The 19,090-nt window shown below is 44.9% G+C and overlaps 1 protein-coding gene across 1 annotated transcript; it reads left to right on the forward strand.

Moving 5' to 3' along the window:
- Positions 1–90: 90 nt before the first annotated feature.
- On the forward strand, positions 91–9,459 carry DBI (diazepam binding inhibitor, acyl-CoA binding protein). Its single transcript, XM_050916700.1, has 4 exons — positions 91–196; positions 1,873–1,990; positions 5,766–5,828; positions 8,778–9,459. Exons 1-4 carry the CDS (start codon positions 188–190, stop codon positions 8,849–8,851), a joined length of 264 nt encoding a protein of 87 aa, XP_050772657.1. The 5' UTR covers positions 91–187; the 3' UTR covers positions 8,852–9,459.
- Positions 9,460–19,090: the final 9,631 nt, after the last annotated feature.

The raw sequence follows: 19,090 nt of genomic DNA on the forward strand, positions 1-19,090 counted from the left end.
GTGATTGGTCACTGGACGCCACATCCCCGCCCCTATCCCGCCGGGCTCTGTGATTGGGCGGCGGGCGCTCTGGTGATGGCTCAAGTAGTGGTTCTGTGGGCGGAGGCGGAAACGCTGCTGCACGTGGGCAGGAGGGTCCGAGCCAGCGAATGAACCGCACAACAAGTCGCTGCTCCCGGCCGCTGCCATGTCTCAGGTACGGGGAGGAGGAGGGGGCTGTGTGGTGGGGAGCTGTCTGCCCCCCCCCCGTTCCCATCCCCTCAGCAAGGGGGGGGGCGCTTCACTCGGGTGCTCTCGCCCATTGTAGCTGGGACTCGGGAGCCCCTCCGTTTTCCTCCCCTCCCCCGGCTGAGGGGGCGGCTCTGGCTCGGCGCTAGCGACGCCCCCTCCCCTCTCCGTCCTTCTCCCGGCTGCCCGCCTCCCCGTGAGAGAGACCTGGGGCGCGATCGCGGGGCGAACCTGAACCCAGGCGGCTTCTCCTTTCGCCCGGGGCTCCCGCCGCCCTCTACTCCTCGGAGGCCCCGCTGGGGCTGGAGCGCGCGAAGTGGGAGTTGCAGCTTCCCCCCCAGCCGCTGCAGCGCTAAGCCCTGAGTCTGCGGGCGGCCGTGGGGCAGGGCAGGGCCCTACTCCCGCGAGTGTCCGCTCTGAAACTGGGTTGAGAGCTACCTGGGCAGGGTCAAGGGGAGGGACGCATGCCCAGCACGGAGGCGGGGTAGGGCACACCGGCTGCATCCTTCTTGGTTCTCCACCCGCTGATTTGTGTAGTGCTGCTATTGCAGGTGGTTATTGGGGCGGGGGGGTGTATTAGTCTTACAAAGGGAGAGGCGTTTGCATGGGTGCACAAGATCGCTTAAGGGGTCCTGGGTGCTAGCGGAGACTGAGTCCAGTGTCCATGCGGCTAGTAAGGGCATGTTGTGACAATGCCATGGTGAAGGACAAGTGGCCTGATGATCAAGGTTCACACCAGTGTAACTGGAAGAAGCACTGCTGAAGCCAGTGGAATTATGCTGGTGTCAGGGGACAGAAGAGACTATTGCAGAGGCTGTGGTCTTTCTCGTAACACATCCAAGAGGTCTGATGGCTTGGTAACAGCTAGGACACAAGTTGTGGAGTTAACATGTCCTCGCACTCTTTAGCAAGCTACTAACTATTTTAGGTTTATGTGCAGGTGCAGCTTTATAAAATAAGGGATAGTGCTTCCCTTACACAAAAGTGGCCCATAAAACACTTGTATAAGTAGCCGCTGTGTAACATGAGACAATAAACTGACGGGAGTGGAGAGACTATGCAGGGAAGAGGCCATTCATTTGATGGATAGGGTGGGAAATGGCCAGTAATTACCAACAAAAGTGGTAGGTGCCAGCTATCTATCTAATCTCAGAATCACAAAGTGAACTTTCTTAACTGGAGGAGTTAATGGGTGGGGAAGCTTAACATTTTAGGGCTGTGTTTGAGGCCTCCTTTCTGCCAAGGCCTCTCTGCAGATTTCTCAACTTCTTTTCCCATGCAATATTTGTAGCAAACATCTCTGATCCTGCTGCTGCTTTCATAATAGCAGACTTTCACTCCTAATCCTACAGGGCACAAACTGATTAGTAACATAGTTCAATTGACTTTTAATGTAAGTGTTACGATTATTAGCGTTTCTGTCTACACAGAACGCAATGTTTCTAATCTCTTGTCTCACCTTCATGTAAATGCCAGTCCTGAGACTTGGTTTCAGTTTTAATTTTTGTGTTCTTCCTGCTGTTTTGTCATCTTTAAGCAGACCTTGCATTTGTCAGTTCAAGATTTAAACTAATATCTACTGGCAAGAGTGAAAACCAACATAGAAAACTTTTGATCTTTTCATGCACTTACCTTTTCATTTAGGCTGAGTTTGATAAAGCTGCTGAAGAAGTTAAGCAACTGAAATCTCAACCAACAGATGAAGAAATGCTGTACATCTACAGTCACTTCAAACAAGCTACAGTTGGAGATATAAACACAGGTATGTATTGGAAAGAAGTTCCAGGCTTGAGGAATAAAAAGTGCTCAAACTAGTTCTCAATAAAGAGAGATGTACATCTAAAGCCATTAGCAGCTAATGTTAAGTGAGCATCAGTCTTGCTATAAATTACTCTTAAGTAGTGAAACTGAGTGGTGTAATGCAACATGTCTTTGACCTCTAGCCCTCAAATCACTGATAGTAAACAACTATGCTGCTGCATTTTTGAGGCAAAATCTCTATGGTGGGTTTCTGAACGTTTGGAAGTACTGCTGCTTTGGCATAACCTTTACATAGAAATGTATGCAATTACATGACCCAACCCTCTACTATTCAGCTGAGATCTGCTTGAACAACATAAAAATGGTGGGTTTCAGAGTGGTAGCCATGTTAGTCTGTATCAGCAAAAACAAGGAAGAGTCCTTGTGGCACCTTACCCACCTACAAATTTATTTGGGCATAGGCTTTCGTGGGCTTTTTAGTCTAAGGTGCCACAAGGACTCTGTTGTTTTAGCTGATAAAAATAATGGTGTGTTCCTACCCTGCATTTCATTCTCTCTATCATGTACTTTTTCCACTTGGCATTCTTAAGTACTGACCACAGGGTCCTCCCAGTTTTATATGATGGAGCAATACTGTTTCAACTCTGTGTAGATGTATTTGGCCTGTAAATTGTATTGCACTAGATTGAGCAATGCCTCATTAAAATGAATAGGGTATTGGTAGCTAGGTAAATCCCTTTCTAAGCAAATAACTGATTGTCCTTATTCTCAAAACTTAAAGTAGCTGCCCCTAGTTGACTGACGTAGGGAAAAGCAACATAGTCTGGCACTAGCAGTAGGGTAGCTAATAGGTGAAAATCAAGTAAACTTATTTCTGATCCTTTAAGGCAAAGTAGAAGTTGTAATTAAAGGTTTTTCACTGCTTTGGTTTAGACTAGTGCAATTTAATGACACTTGCTTTTGATTTTTAAATCTGGGCTATACACCTCTACCTCAATGTAATGCTGTCCTTGGGAGTCAAAAAATCTTCCCGGGTTCTAGGTGAAACGACGTTATATTGGACTTGCTTTGATCCACTGAAGTGTGCAGCCCCCCCACCCCCCCAGTACTGCTTTACTGTGTTATATCCAAATTCTTGTTATATTGGGTCGCGTTACCTCAAGGTAGAGGTGTACTTGCTTAGCATACTCTAAATCTACAAGCATTAACTGAAAACCAGTTTGTAACAAATACAAGTTAAAACACAGAAGGTGCACTGGCTGAGGATAAATCAGTGCAACTTGTGAATATAGAAAACTCTATGAATTCTGCATCCTTTATACAGTTGCTAGGTAAAACAGCATTAATTTTCAGATTGGGGCAGCTGTGACTAAGAGGCTATCTAGACTAGGAGAATAGCACTGATGTAGATTCTGCATCTATGGAAATGAGGCTTGAACTGGTGTGGCTTACCAGGGTAAACTGCAGCATACAATACACATCTGCATTTACATAACTGCACTCATATAAATAGTGTAGATAAAGTCTAAATAGTACTACTACTACTAAGGAAAACCAAAGGCAGCAGAAGCCATAAAAATCAAAGCAGGTGTGTACTGAAACAAGAGAAACTTCAATCAGAGCTGGCTATGGTGTTGGAGGAGAAACCAGTCCACCCACAGGTTGAGAGGTACAGTGCTAAGCCTGTTCCACAGCTTCACTTATCTTACGATGCAGACTTTCCCAGTCTAACAATGCAGACAGTCTCTTAGTGATCTTGCATAATATGTGAAGTGAATTAAATCTAGAAATGGCAAAATACCAGCTGAAGCACTGGCCTACTGATCCAGTTAGTGGTAAGGTCTATCAGACATAGGTCTGGTTCCAAGCTGCCTGGAGTTAACAAATCTACAGTGTGCCAAGTGTGCGCACACTTTTTTATAGACAAACTTGCACTGCACTGTAGGCCTGACTCTGCAAAGGAGCAGAGGTGAAAAAAGCCAAGCAGTTTTCTAAGCTTAGGCTTCTGGCACAGCTTGGAATGCAAAATTACTATCGTTCACAGTCAGAAAAGAAAAGACTGAGAGGGGACATGATAGCAGTTTTCAGGTATCTAAAAGGGTGTCATCAGGAGGAGGGAGAAAACTTGTTCACATTAGCCTCTAATGGTAGAACAAGAAGCAATGGGCTTAAACTGCAGCAAGGGAGATGTAGGTTGGACATTAGGGAAAAAGTTCCTAACTGTCAGGGTAGTTAAACACTGGAATAGATTGCTTAGGGAAGTTGTGGAATCTCCATCTCTGGAGATATTTAAGAGTAGGTTAGATAAATGTCTCTTAGGGATGGTCTAGACAGTATTTGGTCCTGCCATGAGGGCAGGGGACTGGACTCGATGACCTCTCGAGGTCCCTTCCAGTCCTTGAGTCTGAGATTAGTGGTCTCAAAGTGTCATGGCATGCTATTAAAACTTGCTTCCTAACACCACTAAAAATCATGCATCAGTTCATAGCTTACTGGCACATGTGGAGCATTAACCTAGTTTCCCATTTTGTTACAGGGGTGGAACTACCAACTAGTGCTATAAGTCACTCCACTGCTGTAAGGCCAGCACAAGGTTAATGCTCTGCCTTTACATCTAGCCACTAGTCTCATAGCACTTACCCATGACTGCATATTAAATTTACCCATATTACATTTAATTGGGAACTCTGAGAACTTTGACTCTTTTGAGAAGACCAAAAGCTGGAAGTTCTTCTTGAGACTGGGAAGAGGCGTATTACTTTTCTCTTGTCTATTATGCCATCTCTTTCGCTACAGTATCTTTCATGTCTCTCAAAGTTACAGTTCAGCACCTCTGCTGATACCTTTAGGTTAACAGAATTAACCAAGATGTAGCAGAAAACTCTAGTACTGTGTGGCTCATTCCTAAGAAGCCTTAGGCTGTAACCATTGGTAACCTTATTTCATTATTGAAGATGCACCAAGGGTATGGCTACACTTGAAATTTCAGAGCGCCGCCATGGCAGCACTGCGGGAGCGCTGCCGCAGCAGCGCTTTGAAGTGTGTGTGGTCAGAGCACCAGCGCTGGGAGAGCTCTCAGCGCTGCACATAAACCACATCCTCTACGGGTGTAGCTTGCAGCACTGGGAGCCATGCTCCCAGCACTGCGGCACTGATTACACTGAGGCTTTACAGCACTGTATCTTGCAGCGCTCGGGAGGTGTTTTTTTCACACCCCTGAGCGCGAAAGTTGCAGCGCTGTGAAGCGCCAGTGTAGCCAAGGCCCAACTTTAAGTTGAACAAACCTTCAAATTGAATGGCTTTTTTTAAACACTACAGCTGCCTTTGAGCCTCATGCCTACTTTGGTTTTACAACTGCTGTCCTACTAATGTGTTTTTCCTTGTGGTATGAAGTGCCCACACAAATAGGGAAACTGGCATCCCAAGAGGAGGAAACTGACAGTGCTGTCAAGTTCACAAAGTAAACTGAAGGCTGTAAATTGAGTTATAGTAAACTTGAGTTCTCGCCAACAATAGATGATAAACCTAGCAGAGATGACCGTGTGGAGTGCTGTTAACACTAGAAAGTTATAACATGCTTTCTGCAGCATGTGAACAAAATAGCTCTTTCTAGACTACACTCTTAATTCAGGAAGTATGATCTCTGAAATGAGAGACCATGTTGACACAGAACCATCATATCAAGAGCAATCTCCTGAAAGGACAGGAGATTCCCAACAGTGTGGCTTGTATCCACTGACTGTCTCTTCTGTGGCTAATAATATTATCTGTCCTAGAACGCCCTGGTTTTCTTGACTTCAAAGGCAAAGCGAAGTGGGATGCCTGGAATGCATTAAAAGGTAAGTTTTTAATAAAGATGACATGAAAACAGCAGGGTTGGTCACAAATCCTAATACTTACTACTTAATGAATGAGTAGAAGTCTTCTATGGGCATGGCTACACTTGCAGTTGTAGAGCACTGGGAGTTAAACCAACCTTTGGAGACCGCAGCAGGGAAAATGCTGCCAAGCGCTTACACTCTTAGTTGGAAGTGCACTGGCATGGCCACAGAGCAGCTCTTGCAACACCACAAAGAGCCATGCATTGTGATACTATCCCAGCATGCAAGTGGCTGCAATGTGCTTTTCAAATGCAGGGGATGGGGTGGAGGGGGAAGTGAGTTTTTGGGGGGCTGAGAGCATGTCAGCGTGCTGTCTTGTAAGTTCAGACAGCAGCAGACCTCCCTCCTCGCCCCCCCATGCCTCTCACTCAAAGCAAGCAGCATTCCTTTGTCCTGGAGCAGATAAGCAGCCAGCTGTCAGAAACAGAGCTTTGAAAAGGGCATTTCCACATTCCTACAGCGAGTTCAAAACAATGGCCACTTGACTTAAAGGAGATTATGGAATGTTTCCAGAGGTCAGTCAGAGCACAGAAATGCAACACCTTGTTCACCCTGGCACCATGGCACTCCAGCAGGGGCACAGCAAATGTTAGTCCACTCACCAAGGTGGAGTACCAGCAGCACTGTAGCCGTGGAGTCAGAGCACTCTACATGCCTTGCCAGTGTGGATGGGTAGTGAGCTATTGTGCCTGGTGCTCCTTTATTATGCTGTAACTCAAGTCTAGCCAAGCCCTATGACTGCATGTCCAAGACAATTAGGAGTTGCTGCGGGCAGGTTCAGACTCGCTTACCTAACTATTCTGATGTAATTAATGGATAGCTAACACTGTAGGATAGCAGACTTAACACTTTTAATGTGATACTTCTGTGTTGGCATTGAACTGTTCAAATCAGTACCTAACTACAGAAGTGCCGCACGTTATTTATACATATCTATTTTAGATCTTTATATAGCCATCACCATAGTATCTGATCACTTCTGTCTTTAACCTTTCCTCACCCATCCTTCTGAGGTGGGGAAGTACTGTTACCTCTCTGTATATGGAGAACTGAGGCACAGACTGACTTGCTCTGCAACAGACTTCTTGTGTAACCTTGGGCAAGAAATTGATCTTGGTCTACCAAGTGCTAGGCTAGCACCTAAACAACTGGATCATTCTTCCCCTCATTTATATTGTTGATGCAGTTACTATGTTCCATTGGATTAACTAAATTGGTCTTCCAATCAAGAGGGATTGTCCTTGGGCCCTCAGCTCACCTCATCACTTCACAGATGTGAATTCCCCCAGACTAAGGTTGCAATGTACCTAAAAAGCAAACTGCTTTGCTGAGTCACTCTCTCCTAACACAGCAAAGGGTACATGTATTGCTGTTCTCTGCACTATATCCAAATGTTGCTTTGGAGAGTAAGCTTGTGTCAAGTCATTGTTCAACAGTCACTGCAGAAAGAATGACCGATGCCCCTGCAAACAGATCTGAGAGGTCTAATATTAGATCCAACAGCCTGGAGTGTTCCTCATAACTTCCTTACAAGACTGCATGCCACCTAGTCACGCAACAAGGAATTGTAACTTGGCATTAAAATGTCTTAGATACAGTAAACTGGCTTGTAACTGAACAAAGCTGCATGCTTTATCAAAGTACCTCCTGGGGAAATCCTGAAAGGAATGTAGGCTCCTTCCTTAGAAGGCAACACTAGATCACATGATACCAAATTATAACCTACAAAAGTGTTGTAAACTGTCCGTCCAAGGATATAAATCCCACTTCTACATGTACTGAAATTTAGGGTGTTTTAAATATTGCCTGTCCTGCAACTGCTTTGTTCTGTCAGGTTACAATTTAAACGCACCCTCTGCTGGAGAAAGCCCTGTCACCTGGAAGTAGTCCTGGGGCCCTGTCAGGAATGAGGCCAACCTCCACTTCCTGTGATGCAAGAAATTACAGCTGATGTTGCTTGGGGCCAACTTAGTGGGAAAGAGTAGCAATGCCACTTCTAACCCAGGGCCCTCTTGTAGGGGGAGGGGAGAGGGCAGGGTACAGGATGGGTGACACTCCAATTGTCATAGGGAGCAACTCGTGTTGTGCAGGGGTTACCCCCATCATAGCTGTGCCTATAGCACTAACCTGATGAATAAGATGGTCTCACCAGATCGGTGGTTTTCAACTTTTTTGTTTTTCATTTGCAGACCCTTAAATTTCAAATTGAGGTGTGGACCCTTTGGAAATCTTAAACATAGTATGTAGGCCCACACAGGTCTGCAGACCACAGGTTAAAAACCACTGAACTAGATCAAGCAGGAGTGTAATTTTAATTTTGTGACCATTTAGGCTGCTGCTACTAAATAGCCAAGTAGTTGAGCATAGATTTAAAGGTTACAGCACAAAGGCTGGGCAAACAAATGAATTCCTAGGAGGAATTGCAGCTATACCTCTAAGGTGAGTGGTCCACTTTCATTCACTGAAGGTGCCATAGCATGCAAATTGGAATGTCCCCCCTGAATTGCTTGCCATGAATGGGTTACGGTCTGCACTAATCTCATGGTGGTATGGCATACTCAAAATATTCTGACTACTTGGTAATATTTTACTGTTCCAGTTGAGTTCTTACTACTCCATTGCAGTATGAGGCTTACAGGGTTGGCTTACGCACCAGCCCTGTAACTTCACAATCCACTTCAGTTAATACAGTGATTGGCACGAAGGTGCTTCCAGGAAGCAGCCATGTATCCTCCAGCTGCTTGAAACCATGGGCAAACCAGTTTATAGTGCATCATAGATCTTGCTAGACAACTGAAGTGGAGAGAGCTTGGTGATTTAAGTGTAACAAGTGGCTATTACAAGTAGTCTATGGGGATATGACTAGAACATTTTAGTCTTCATCTGATGCATGTCTTCTGATTTCAGGAATGGCCAAAGAAGAGGCAATGAAAGCTTACATAGCAAAAGTGGAAGAACTGAAGGGCAAATATGGCATCTAACAATTGCATCCACTCCCCACTTGTGCACCTGAATAGGCCTTATTTCTTAATACGTGGGATAACTGATTACTGGGGATGACTGGAATGGGTAGTGTACTGCAGTTTGAGTTCTGCAATTCAGATTAAACTTCTAATTGTAAATTACACCTAATGAATTGGGTAGCTTTACTCTGTGAATCATTAAAGTAAATTTGTTACTTATTTGTGGTGACCACTTTAATACAGGGATTTGGCTACCATTTGCTCATCTCCACCTGATAATTGACAGTGATAAAGATTTGCCAAAAGAATAGCTATGATGCAACACTTCACAAGTTTCTTGCACTTCCTGTTTGTCATTGCAAAACTGAAACTGCTAGCTAGCTCCGTTTCCAGAGCTGTCCTGCCCACTAGAGGGCTCTAATAACCTTTCGTAATGCAATAGTAACACTGGTGTCATCAAAATTAAACAGTAAGTGTGACCACAATTACTATCTCTAGTGTAGAGGAGACACTTGATGAGTAACCTGCAATTACTATAGGCTAGGATACTTGGAAGTGTTACAATAGTTCATGATAAACTGTCTAACCTTAAGACTAGCTTTAATAAACTGATAATGTTAAACATTCTCTGTATTCTTCCTAATATGGATCTCTACACTGACTCTATGGCAAGTGCCCTTTACCCAAGCATGCTTGATGTAAGCCATTAGAAAGCCTTCTGTCCCTCACAGCATAATCATCTACATAGCATGCTTTAATATCTCAGTGAACTTCCTCAAGTGGAGAAATTCTCATGTGTTGGAAGAGGGAGGGCAGGGGCGATTTCTGGTAATTTGCCTACCATTTTACAGTCAATAATTGATCTCTATACCCAGTGCCAATCACTAAATCATACTATTGGTTATATGCCATTCCCTCCCATCTCCCTTTCTTTTAATGTTCAATATAGGCTAACAGCCTTTCCCTCTGTCTGGATACTTTAGTTTGTTGCTGTCATTAAAGGGAAAGAATATGTGGCTGGAACAGGCAAGAACTTAAGTTGGCTTCCAACACATTGTAGTACCAGTTGACAGCATCTCAAACACCTCCCCAGCAATAAAAATCTTACCTGGGAAAATCATAGGCCTAGCTTTCAAAGGAACACTTTCAGGAGCATTTAAGTATCGTGTTTCAGTGGTGGTTTTGTAGCTACTTTTGTTTCAAAAGATAAAGCCACAGCCTGGATTAAAGCAGTGGTCCCCAACCTTTTCGGCTGGTGAGTGCCAGCCGAAGGACCACTGCGGTAGTGGACCACCTACCAAAATGCCCCCAAATCTTTGTGGCAGCACCTCTCGATGACGTTGCTTGCTGTTGACAAGCGACCGTCATTGAGAGGTGTCCCCGCCAAAATTCGGGAGCAATGCCTCTCGATGACATGACTTGTTGGCGACAGGTGGCGTCAGCGAGAGGCATCCCTGCCAAAATGCTGCTGCAGCATTTCGGCCGGTGGTCTCCCGGGGGCCAGGACACGGGCGCCATGGCACCCGCAAACACTGTGTTGGGGACCCCTGGATTAAAGTGTGTCAGCTCAGCATGACCATGAATGAGGATTGCTGAGAATTCAGATAACTAAGTTTGTGGGATATATTTTTTTTTTAAAGGTGACAACTTTCTGGTAGTAAGCAGCATTGGCAAAGCTCCTTCAGTAGTGATATTGTTTCCTGAATCTTTCACTGTCTTTGTTCTCCATCTATGTTGTTTAGTTTGGTCTTCTATATCCTGACAGTTTGTGTGCCATATTTCCATCATGAGAAGATTCATGTGCATCAATATCTTTGCTCAAAAAACATCTGAAGATATCAGCAGTTATGTCTATCTGCATCTTGATTTCCTGAAATATTTTCATGTATGACTGACCATTCTTTTCTCAATGCAATGAGTACTGTTGCTTTTCTGGCAACTGCTTTGGCTTGTGGTCTCTGCTGCATCCAAAGTAGGCACAAGTTTTCTAGCAGTTGTTACTAGTATTTGTCTTAAATTCATATAAAAAGCCTTCTGCCCATTGGCTGGTGAGTATTACTAGTTGAAACTAAGTTTCCAATTCATGAGAAATTCTGGCATTTTGAAATTTGTTTTTGTTCTGAACTGGATTGAAAACATTCATTTTCCTGCAAAACAACATGTTTGAAAAAAAAAGGTAATGCATAATATAAAATTTAAAAATGAAAACTCAAAACATTCTATTCCTTATCAAAATGCTTCATTTCAATGTTTTAAACAAAATTTCATCAAAATGAAAAGTGCCGATGAAAAGTTTCAATTTTAACAAAATGACATTTTTTCTAATGGTATAATGGTTCCACTGAAAAATTTTTTACCAGCTCTGCTGGTGTGTGCCATTTTAGCAGTGGATGAACAGCAAGACTCATTGGAGGATGAGCACCAGGAGGCCAGTAAAGAGAGCTGAATCCTAGAGATCCTGGCTTTCTGAGGAGGACTGTGACACCAGCCAACTAGAAGGCGGGCCTAATTCCTATCCTCCAGTAACTGGGCCCAATTCCTAGGTAGCAGCCCAGGCTAGGACTGATGAGGCAGATCCTATGGAGGAAACTTTAGCATGTATCTATCTTTACAGTTTATTATAATTGTGCTGTATAGCTGTGCTACCTCTGTGCCACTGTAAGCAAATGTCTTTTTGGAGCCCCTTCCTCCCTCTCTTGGCTAGTGTTGTCCATTTCTGCCCTTCCCCCAGTACATTTTTCCATAACATTGGTTGCCCCAGCTGGGGAATTGGCCTCTGTCGCATGCTAAAGCCCTAGCTATTGACCACAGAGGGCACATGCTCATCTACCTATTTTCCTTTCTCCTTCCCTCATCTGTCCTGCCTGCAAATGCACCCCACTCCCAACCCCATTTTCCTGCTCAAACTGGTGACTGGCAGCATGGTGCAGCGGCAGCCTCTACCCCTCCTACAGCAGATATGAACAATGAAAACAACCATTTGGGTGAAATTCAAGCTTTATTGGAGGCAGCAGTTACAGGAAAAGAAGGGGGGTTGGTGTTCTGGGTAGACAGCGATATTGTGTGCCTGTAAAGCTACAATGACTACAGGTCCCTGCTGAGGTATAACTGCTCTGGAACATACATGCTTACAGGAAAAGAACTTAACCTTAGGGATAGCAAAACTATTTTAATGGCTTTTCACAAGCTTACACAGAGAGACTAAGACAGTGGGCAAACTACAGGCCCCATCTGGCCCATCAGGGCTTTGGATCTGGCCTGCAGGATTGCCACGGACCCTGCACTGCTCATGGGAGTGGCTGGCACCACTTCCCTGTGGCCCCTGAGGGGGGCAGAGGGCTCCAGGCACTGCCCTTGCCTTCAGGCACCCCACAAACACACCCTCACTTAGCTCCCTTTGGCTGGCAATGGGGAACCATGGCCAATGGGAGTTTCACGGGAGGTACCTGCAGGTGAGGGCAGTGCGCTGACCCCTCTGTCCTCCCCTCCCCCAAGGACATGGTGCTGGCCACTTCCGGGAGTGGCACGGGGCCAGGGCAGGCAGCCTACCCTGCTCCTGGTGCGTGCTGCTCCAGGTAAGTGGTGCAAGGCCAGAGCCTGCACCCATGCCCTGAGCCCCCTGTCACACCCCAAACCCCTCCTGGACCCCAGCCCCTGCCCTGAACCCCCTCCCACAGTGCACCCCTTCTGCACCCTAACCCCCTGCCCTGAGACGCTTCCTGCACACCACACTCCCTCCCAACCCCCTGCCCCAGCCCTATATTCATGGCCCTGCATGCAATTTCCCCACCCCGATGTGGCCCTTGGGCCAAAAAGTTTGCCCACCCCTGGATTAGAGACTGAATGCTTCAGATAGTCATTGCAGAACCCTTTCTGTTTTTCCTCTGCACTTTCACCAGGCCTACAGGGGAGATAAAGCAAAATCTGAGAGAGAGAACTTCCTCCATTTTTGTTCTACGATTATGAGGAATAGCTGCACATTCATTCCCTCCCTCCCTCCCTCCATCCCCCATTGAATAGCTTACAGCTCCTTTCCACTCCTCTTGCATGGCTGGGGGGACTATCTTGGTGAATAACTTCACAGCCTCTCTTGCTGGTCTGCCCTTAGCCTATTTCAATAAGGCCATTCTCTGCCTCCCAGTCGCCCACCTCAGTGTAATGTCGTCCAGAGTCAGGATAGCATAAAGGGGATCACCATCTAGCTTGCTCCCAGATGACTTCTGCACCCCCTGCTAATGTTTCTGACACCATATAGGTGCCTCCAATATATACTAAATCTACAAAGCCAGACCAGGAACATAATTCCCAGCCCCCCTACCACCATGCTCCACACAGCCTCCAAGGCACAATGGAAAACGTGTGATGAAATGTTGGCTGACATCACTTCAGAGTCCCAGAAAGAACCCCAAATAGTAGGGAGATGGAGGCAGTACATGTGGACAAGGACTGAGAGAGAAACTGGGAGCTCTCCAGAAAGATTATGGCAGTTGCCAGGGACAACGTTGGCATGGCAAAAAGTAGTAGTAAAAAAAAAAGACAGGGAGATGTGGAGGTGATACAAAGCCAAAATGCTCTGCTGCTGCACATTGCTACTACTGAAATAGGCAATGCAGTGCTATAAACCATCACTCGCCATGTTATGCACACCCTGGACAATACATGCTACTGGCGACAACAGCACCTCCTCCCTGCTGTGCCCTCACAGCAGTGCTCCCAGAGGCCATCTTTTTACAGACCCAACTCGGCAATGAGAACAGTTGCATCTAGGAGCTGAGCTCTTGTGAACCCTCTTGCACCCCAGTAACTTCAAGATTTGCAACACAACACCAGAAGGCATATGAACAAGAAGAGAGAAAGGCACTGTGACTTTAAGCCCTCTCCACCCTTCCACCCATGTTGTGCCCTGCACTGCTCCACTTTCATGTCTTGTGTGACATTCTATACCTTGGGGGAGCACCCTATAACCCCCATATTCTTCATTTACATATCATTGTGATATTGCATATAAAGCATGCCATGCGAGGTGTGATGGGAAAGGTTATGATCTGCTGAAAGTCATTGTTCCATCTAAATGTGTATATTGTTAGTGTAGATGAAGTTATGAGATTGTGTTCTATGGATGTCACTAAAATATGCTGTGAATTGGGGAATTACCCAGATATTAGACCCTCATGCACGAGGGAGCTAACCAGCGCCCAGGCAGGTGTCAAACAACCATCAACAGCCATAGTCCAGCAAGGAAGTTACAATTCAAGCACTCCCATGCATTAGGCCACACCAGGGGAATTGCTCAACCTTGCCTGCTGACTCAGCACTGCCCACCAGACCTGCCTGGACTTGTGTTCTCCAAGCACATGGACTAAGGGTATAAACAGAACACAGTGGCCTCATGCTTGACCTTTCTCCTGACCCCACCTATGCTGCAAGCAACAAGGACACTCAGAAGACTCCAACAGAAGAGACTAAAAAGCAGTGCAAGATGGTATATTCCTAAGGTACAAGGCTGGAAGCTGGGGGGATTTGGCTGGTGCTTTACTCTCTGTGATTCATGAGTGGCTCTGGGAGCATTCATGCAATCCAGCTGGGCGTGGGGCTCCACATGTGGTTGTACTGAATGATGATAGAGCCCAGAGGGGTTTGCTGCTTGTCACTAGCAAAGCATTGTGAGAGACACTCGAGGCTGGAGAGACTAAGGAGGCACAGAGGTCCCACAGTCCCAGACTGCACCCTAGGGATCCCGTCACATCTTGATTCCCTGTTTTAAACATTTCTTCTTAGTTGTTAGATTATAGGGTTTTTTATTATGAAACAAAACAATCTGTTTCATTATGGTTTCAGTTAAAGATTATTTGTGTTACATCATAGACTTTAATAATAAAAACCTTGAAAACGTTATTCAAAAAGTGTCAACAATGCATTTTACACAGAAAATCATTGTTCTAAATAAAAACATAAGAATGGCCATACTGGCTCGGACCAATGGTCCATCTAGCCTGTATCCTGTCTTCCAACAGTGGCCAATGTCAGATGCTTCAGAGAGAATGAATAGAACAGGGCAGTTGTCAAGTGGTCCATCCTCTGTCCAGTCCCAACTTCTGGCATTCGGGGGTTAAGAGAAACCCAAACCATGGGGTTGCATCCCTGACCATCTTGGCTAATAGCCATTGATGGACCTATCCTCCATGAACTCTACTTCTTTTTTGAACCCAGTTATACTTCAGGCCTTCACATCCCCAGCAAGGAGTTCCACAGGTTGACTGTGTGTTGCATGAAGAAGTGTTTCCTTCTGTTTTTTTTTAAATCTGCAGTTTATACTCTATTCAATTTCTCCACACCACTCATGAATTTATAAACCACTATCATAGTCATATAAACTGAACAGCTCCAGCCATTTTAAACTCTCCTCGCATGGAAGCTATTCCATACCCATAATGCAGCTTTTCTATACCTTCCATGCATAAGGTTTTACAAAAGTATCTAGTCAAAGACAGAAGGTGAAGTAAGGATTCCCACAATGTTACACCTCCACTACTCATAAACAACATTGAATTGCTCACAATACATCCCACTCCCCGCTCCACAGGATAACAGTTGGATGTACAGTTGCCCAGTTTCAGGCATGAGACTCAAAATAAAAGCAACAGACATTCCAGACACTATTGCCCTGCCTGTTATCATTTTCTACAGAATGCCTTGCATGCTGCTTAGATCACTGAGGAAGTCTTTGCACCTCAGCCTCCCACTCATCATTAAGGCTTTACTCCTCACTCTCACAAATATTGTGCAAAATAAAGCATGCTGCTATAATCTTTGGCAGGCTTTTTTCTGTGGCTTCCAACCTATTCCACAAACCGCCACTTTCACATGGCCAAATGCACATTCCACTACTATTCAGCAACTACTGCGGTGGTAGTTCAACAGTTCCTTCTGTCCAAGAAGCTTGTGAATAGCTTCATTAACCAGGGAAACCAAGGATAAGGCAGGCCTCCCAGGATAATCGGCACAGTGTGCATGCCATGTCCATAGCGATCCTGGAGACAAACCCCTCTCTCTGTTCAGGTAAAGTGGGTGGAGTTTCAAAAGATCGTGGCATCCTGAACCCTTCCAGACTTCCGTGCACTTATGTCCGTAAACCTGCCACAGTGGTCAACGAGCCCTGGGTGCACCCTGGAGAAATACCTTTTCTGTTTATAAATTCTGATCCCTGTTGGGAGGAGGCAAATAATAGGCACATCGGTCCCATCATTTGCCCCAATATAGTTTGGGAAGTCCTTGCATGTAAAGCCATCAATAAACTCTTGAGCATTACCAAGCTTCCTGGTGCAACAGTACCTTTTCCATGATAAAGGCCCCAGCAGTCAATCTCCCTATGCTGAATTGGTTGGCTATGGACCATTGGCATTCAGGGATATGTGTATGTTTTTTAAAGCTTCCAGATGGTGACCTGCTTGTCCATGGCATGGGGCATTGCATGCTGGCACACCATCTCTGTAGCTCCAGGGTTAGTTCAGCACATATTTCCAAAAAGGTCACTTTCCTCACCCTGAAAATCTCTTGCCCCTGCAGGTTATCTCAGGTCTGCAGAATGATTCTTTCCCACCAGTCCACACTGGTTTCCAAAGCTCAGAAACAGCACTGAATGGGGTGAAGTTGCACCACAAATCTGTCCTGTACGATCAGTTGATGGGAGTCCTCCTTTTCTTCCATGTCCTTCTCTCCTTCTTCCTGCTGCTGCTGCTGCTGCCACATCATCTGTTCAGTACTGTGACAGGCAAAGTCTAAAGTCAAATTCATCTGGCTTTGAGTGCTGAAAGATAGCCCAAGCTAACTCTACGTATTCACAGTTGCAAGCATACCAGCACAGACCATTGTTGGGTCCATGATGGCCACAGCAATCAAAAAATGGACTAGTCCACCAGAAAGGAAGTATGAGGTGGAGACAGAGGACACATGGGATTTTAAAAAAAATTTGATATCTCCTGGCTTCCATTATGCATCCCACAATGAACAGTGAGAAAAATCCTAGAATCCAAACTGCTGAGCAGTGAAGTAAAGGACCGAGAGATACCCTCCGAGAACGTCATACCCTGAGTATGCAGCAAGCTGTCTCTGTGTGTACACAATGATGTGCATTGAAAGAGCATTGAAAACCATGCCATGTGCACACTGAGTGCATTTTATGTTAAAGCTAAGGATTAGGCCCCCTGTGTAGGCAAGCCCTGAATGGAGGTAATTTACACTTTCTTCCTGACCCCAGCACTTCATCAGATAAATTACACCAAAATAGAATCTAATCTGAATCAGCCCTTCCAGGTTCAGCTGTGCATCTAAGAAGAAGCAGAGCACGTTGAGATGAAATTTAGGAGTTCCTACATAGGTAAGGACTATGCAGTAAGAGAGTGTAGAAAAGATGTTAAGGAAGAAATGTCTTTATGCAGAAATTAATACATAAATATTTGTGCCTGGAGTGGACAAACAAAGGCAGCAAAAGAAGTGTCAGCTATGAATCTATTAGAATTACTTAGGCACTGAGAAATCATTACCAGGTACAAACACTAGCTAGATACATGCTGTTGGTCCATGGACCTTCCCAATTTACAAACCCTCTTGCTTTTCAAAATTATGATTATACTTATTAATATTTCTGCAAAGAATGGAGTTGAAAAAGAAGGCAACCAAGATTCAGAAGTTTATCAGCATTCAGTAGCTTCACGAGCTGTTTTTGTGTGTGTCTCTCTCTTCTTGTTTCTAGTAGGATGTTCCTACACAAACCCTCCAGGGCCAGAATGTTTCCTTCTTGCTTCATATTTGGTGTTTTGCTCTTCTCAAAAAGCTAAAGGAGCTGTTGACTCATTCACCGCAGTAATGCAAGCCATGTAAGATCCTAGATATAGATCAGACCCTTGACTAATGGAGGAACAGATATTTCTGATTATAGGGGGATACTAAAACGAGGGGGATTCCTCCAGTAGTTTCTCAGGGAGTTGCTATTGCTTCTCCAGCTATACCAATTTCCAATCCAGCCTGTGATGTTACATCTATGAAGGGCAGCGACATCCTGATTACCGCAGAGTATGCAGGAGGGGAAGCTATGCTCTCAAGCAGACCCAATGTGAAGGTGAGTCAGAGGGCAATTGGCAGTGATATGTCCTGAAGCCTAGGTTACTGAGTTTGCAGGGAGTGTAGGATGGAGTTTGGACTTTGGGTACGCCAATAATAAATGTTTAAAGAGCTGTCTTATCACAGGCTCAAGTTCTTATCATTCTCATATTATTACTCCTTACCCAAAAGCATTATTTGCATGCTATCAAATGCAATAACAGGTTGTGCAAAAGTTGACGATTTTATTATTCAGTGAGTATCTTATTCTTGATTTGAACTATTTGGAATGTTTTTATCACTGCCAGGGCCAGAGCATGTAAAACAGATTACATGTATTACATTTCACATTACCCTTTTCCGAAAGCTCTTTCTCACCGACTTTGTAGATGCACCTTATTTTGAATGGCTTGACTCATCATTCTCCTTACTACAATGAGGGCACATTGGTGATGGAAACCTTCCTTCCTCTAGTTATTTTGATGGTGGTCTTTTGGTACTAAAAATGTTAGTGTGAATAGCATCCATATATTAATGAAAAAAAGAAGTTTACTGTGGTGGAATACACTCCGTATTCACACCCTACATACTACTGTAATAATCTTTGTACAAAGTATGCCTAATGAGGTATCATTTGAAAATTCATAATTGGCTGGACAGTATTGTCCTGATAAAATATGTTTGGCAACCTTGTATGTGAAGTTATGTTTCCCTTATATAATATTATTAACCCGTGTTCCAAAGACCATAGCCCTGCCCAAGAAGATGTTGCAAACAGGTCTGTCCTAAATAAAGGACTGTATGCTTGCCTTAATTTGAATTTAAGCAGTAAACAGAATCATCAAGCAGGAAGGGAAAACAAAGGAAGCTCAAACAGGTAGAAAAAAACAGCAGGGAATATCCTTCCACATAAACTCTTTGTCTCCTGGTTCTCACCTGGAAATGTTTTTCAACAGGGGGACTGAAACTATACAAAAGAGGCACAAGCACCCCACCTTCCTCTCTGTCTGTCTCTGGCATTGCACCTTAGAAGACAAAGGAAAACAGCCATTGGACTCTGGGTGTAGGGCACGGGGTGGGGGTGGCAATCCTGACCTAAAGAGTTTGGTCAGTAATCTGCTAGAGCATGAAAACCTGATGGTACAAGAGTTTCTTAAG

The sequence above is a fragment of the Gopherus flavomarginatus genome, chromosome 10 (genome assembly GCF_025201925.1).
Source record: "Gopherus flavomarginatus isolate rGopFla2 chromosome 10, rGopFla2.mat.asm, whole genome shotgun sequence".
In the NCBI taxonomy this organism is placed as follows: Eukaryota; Metazoa; Chordata; order Testudines; family Testudinidae; genus Gopherus; species Gopherus flavomarginatus.

Excerpts from the sequence above, each read along its gene's own strand:
- DBI (XM_050916700.1), top strand. Across the intron at positions 1,991-5,765 it reads AGTTGGAGATATAAACACAG|AACGCCCTGGTTTTCTTGAC; the intron begins GTATGTATTGGA and ends TATCTGTCCTAG. Across the intron at positions 5,829-8,777 it reads TGCCTGGAATGCATTAAAAG|GAATGGCCAAAGAAGAGGCA; the intron begins GTAAGTTTTTAA and ends TTCTGATTTCAG.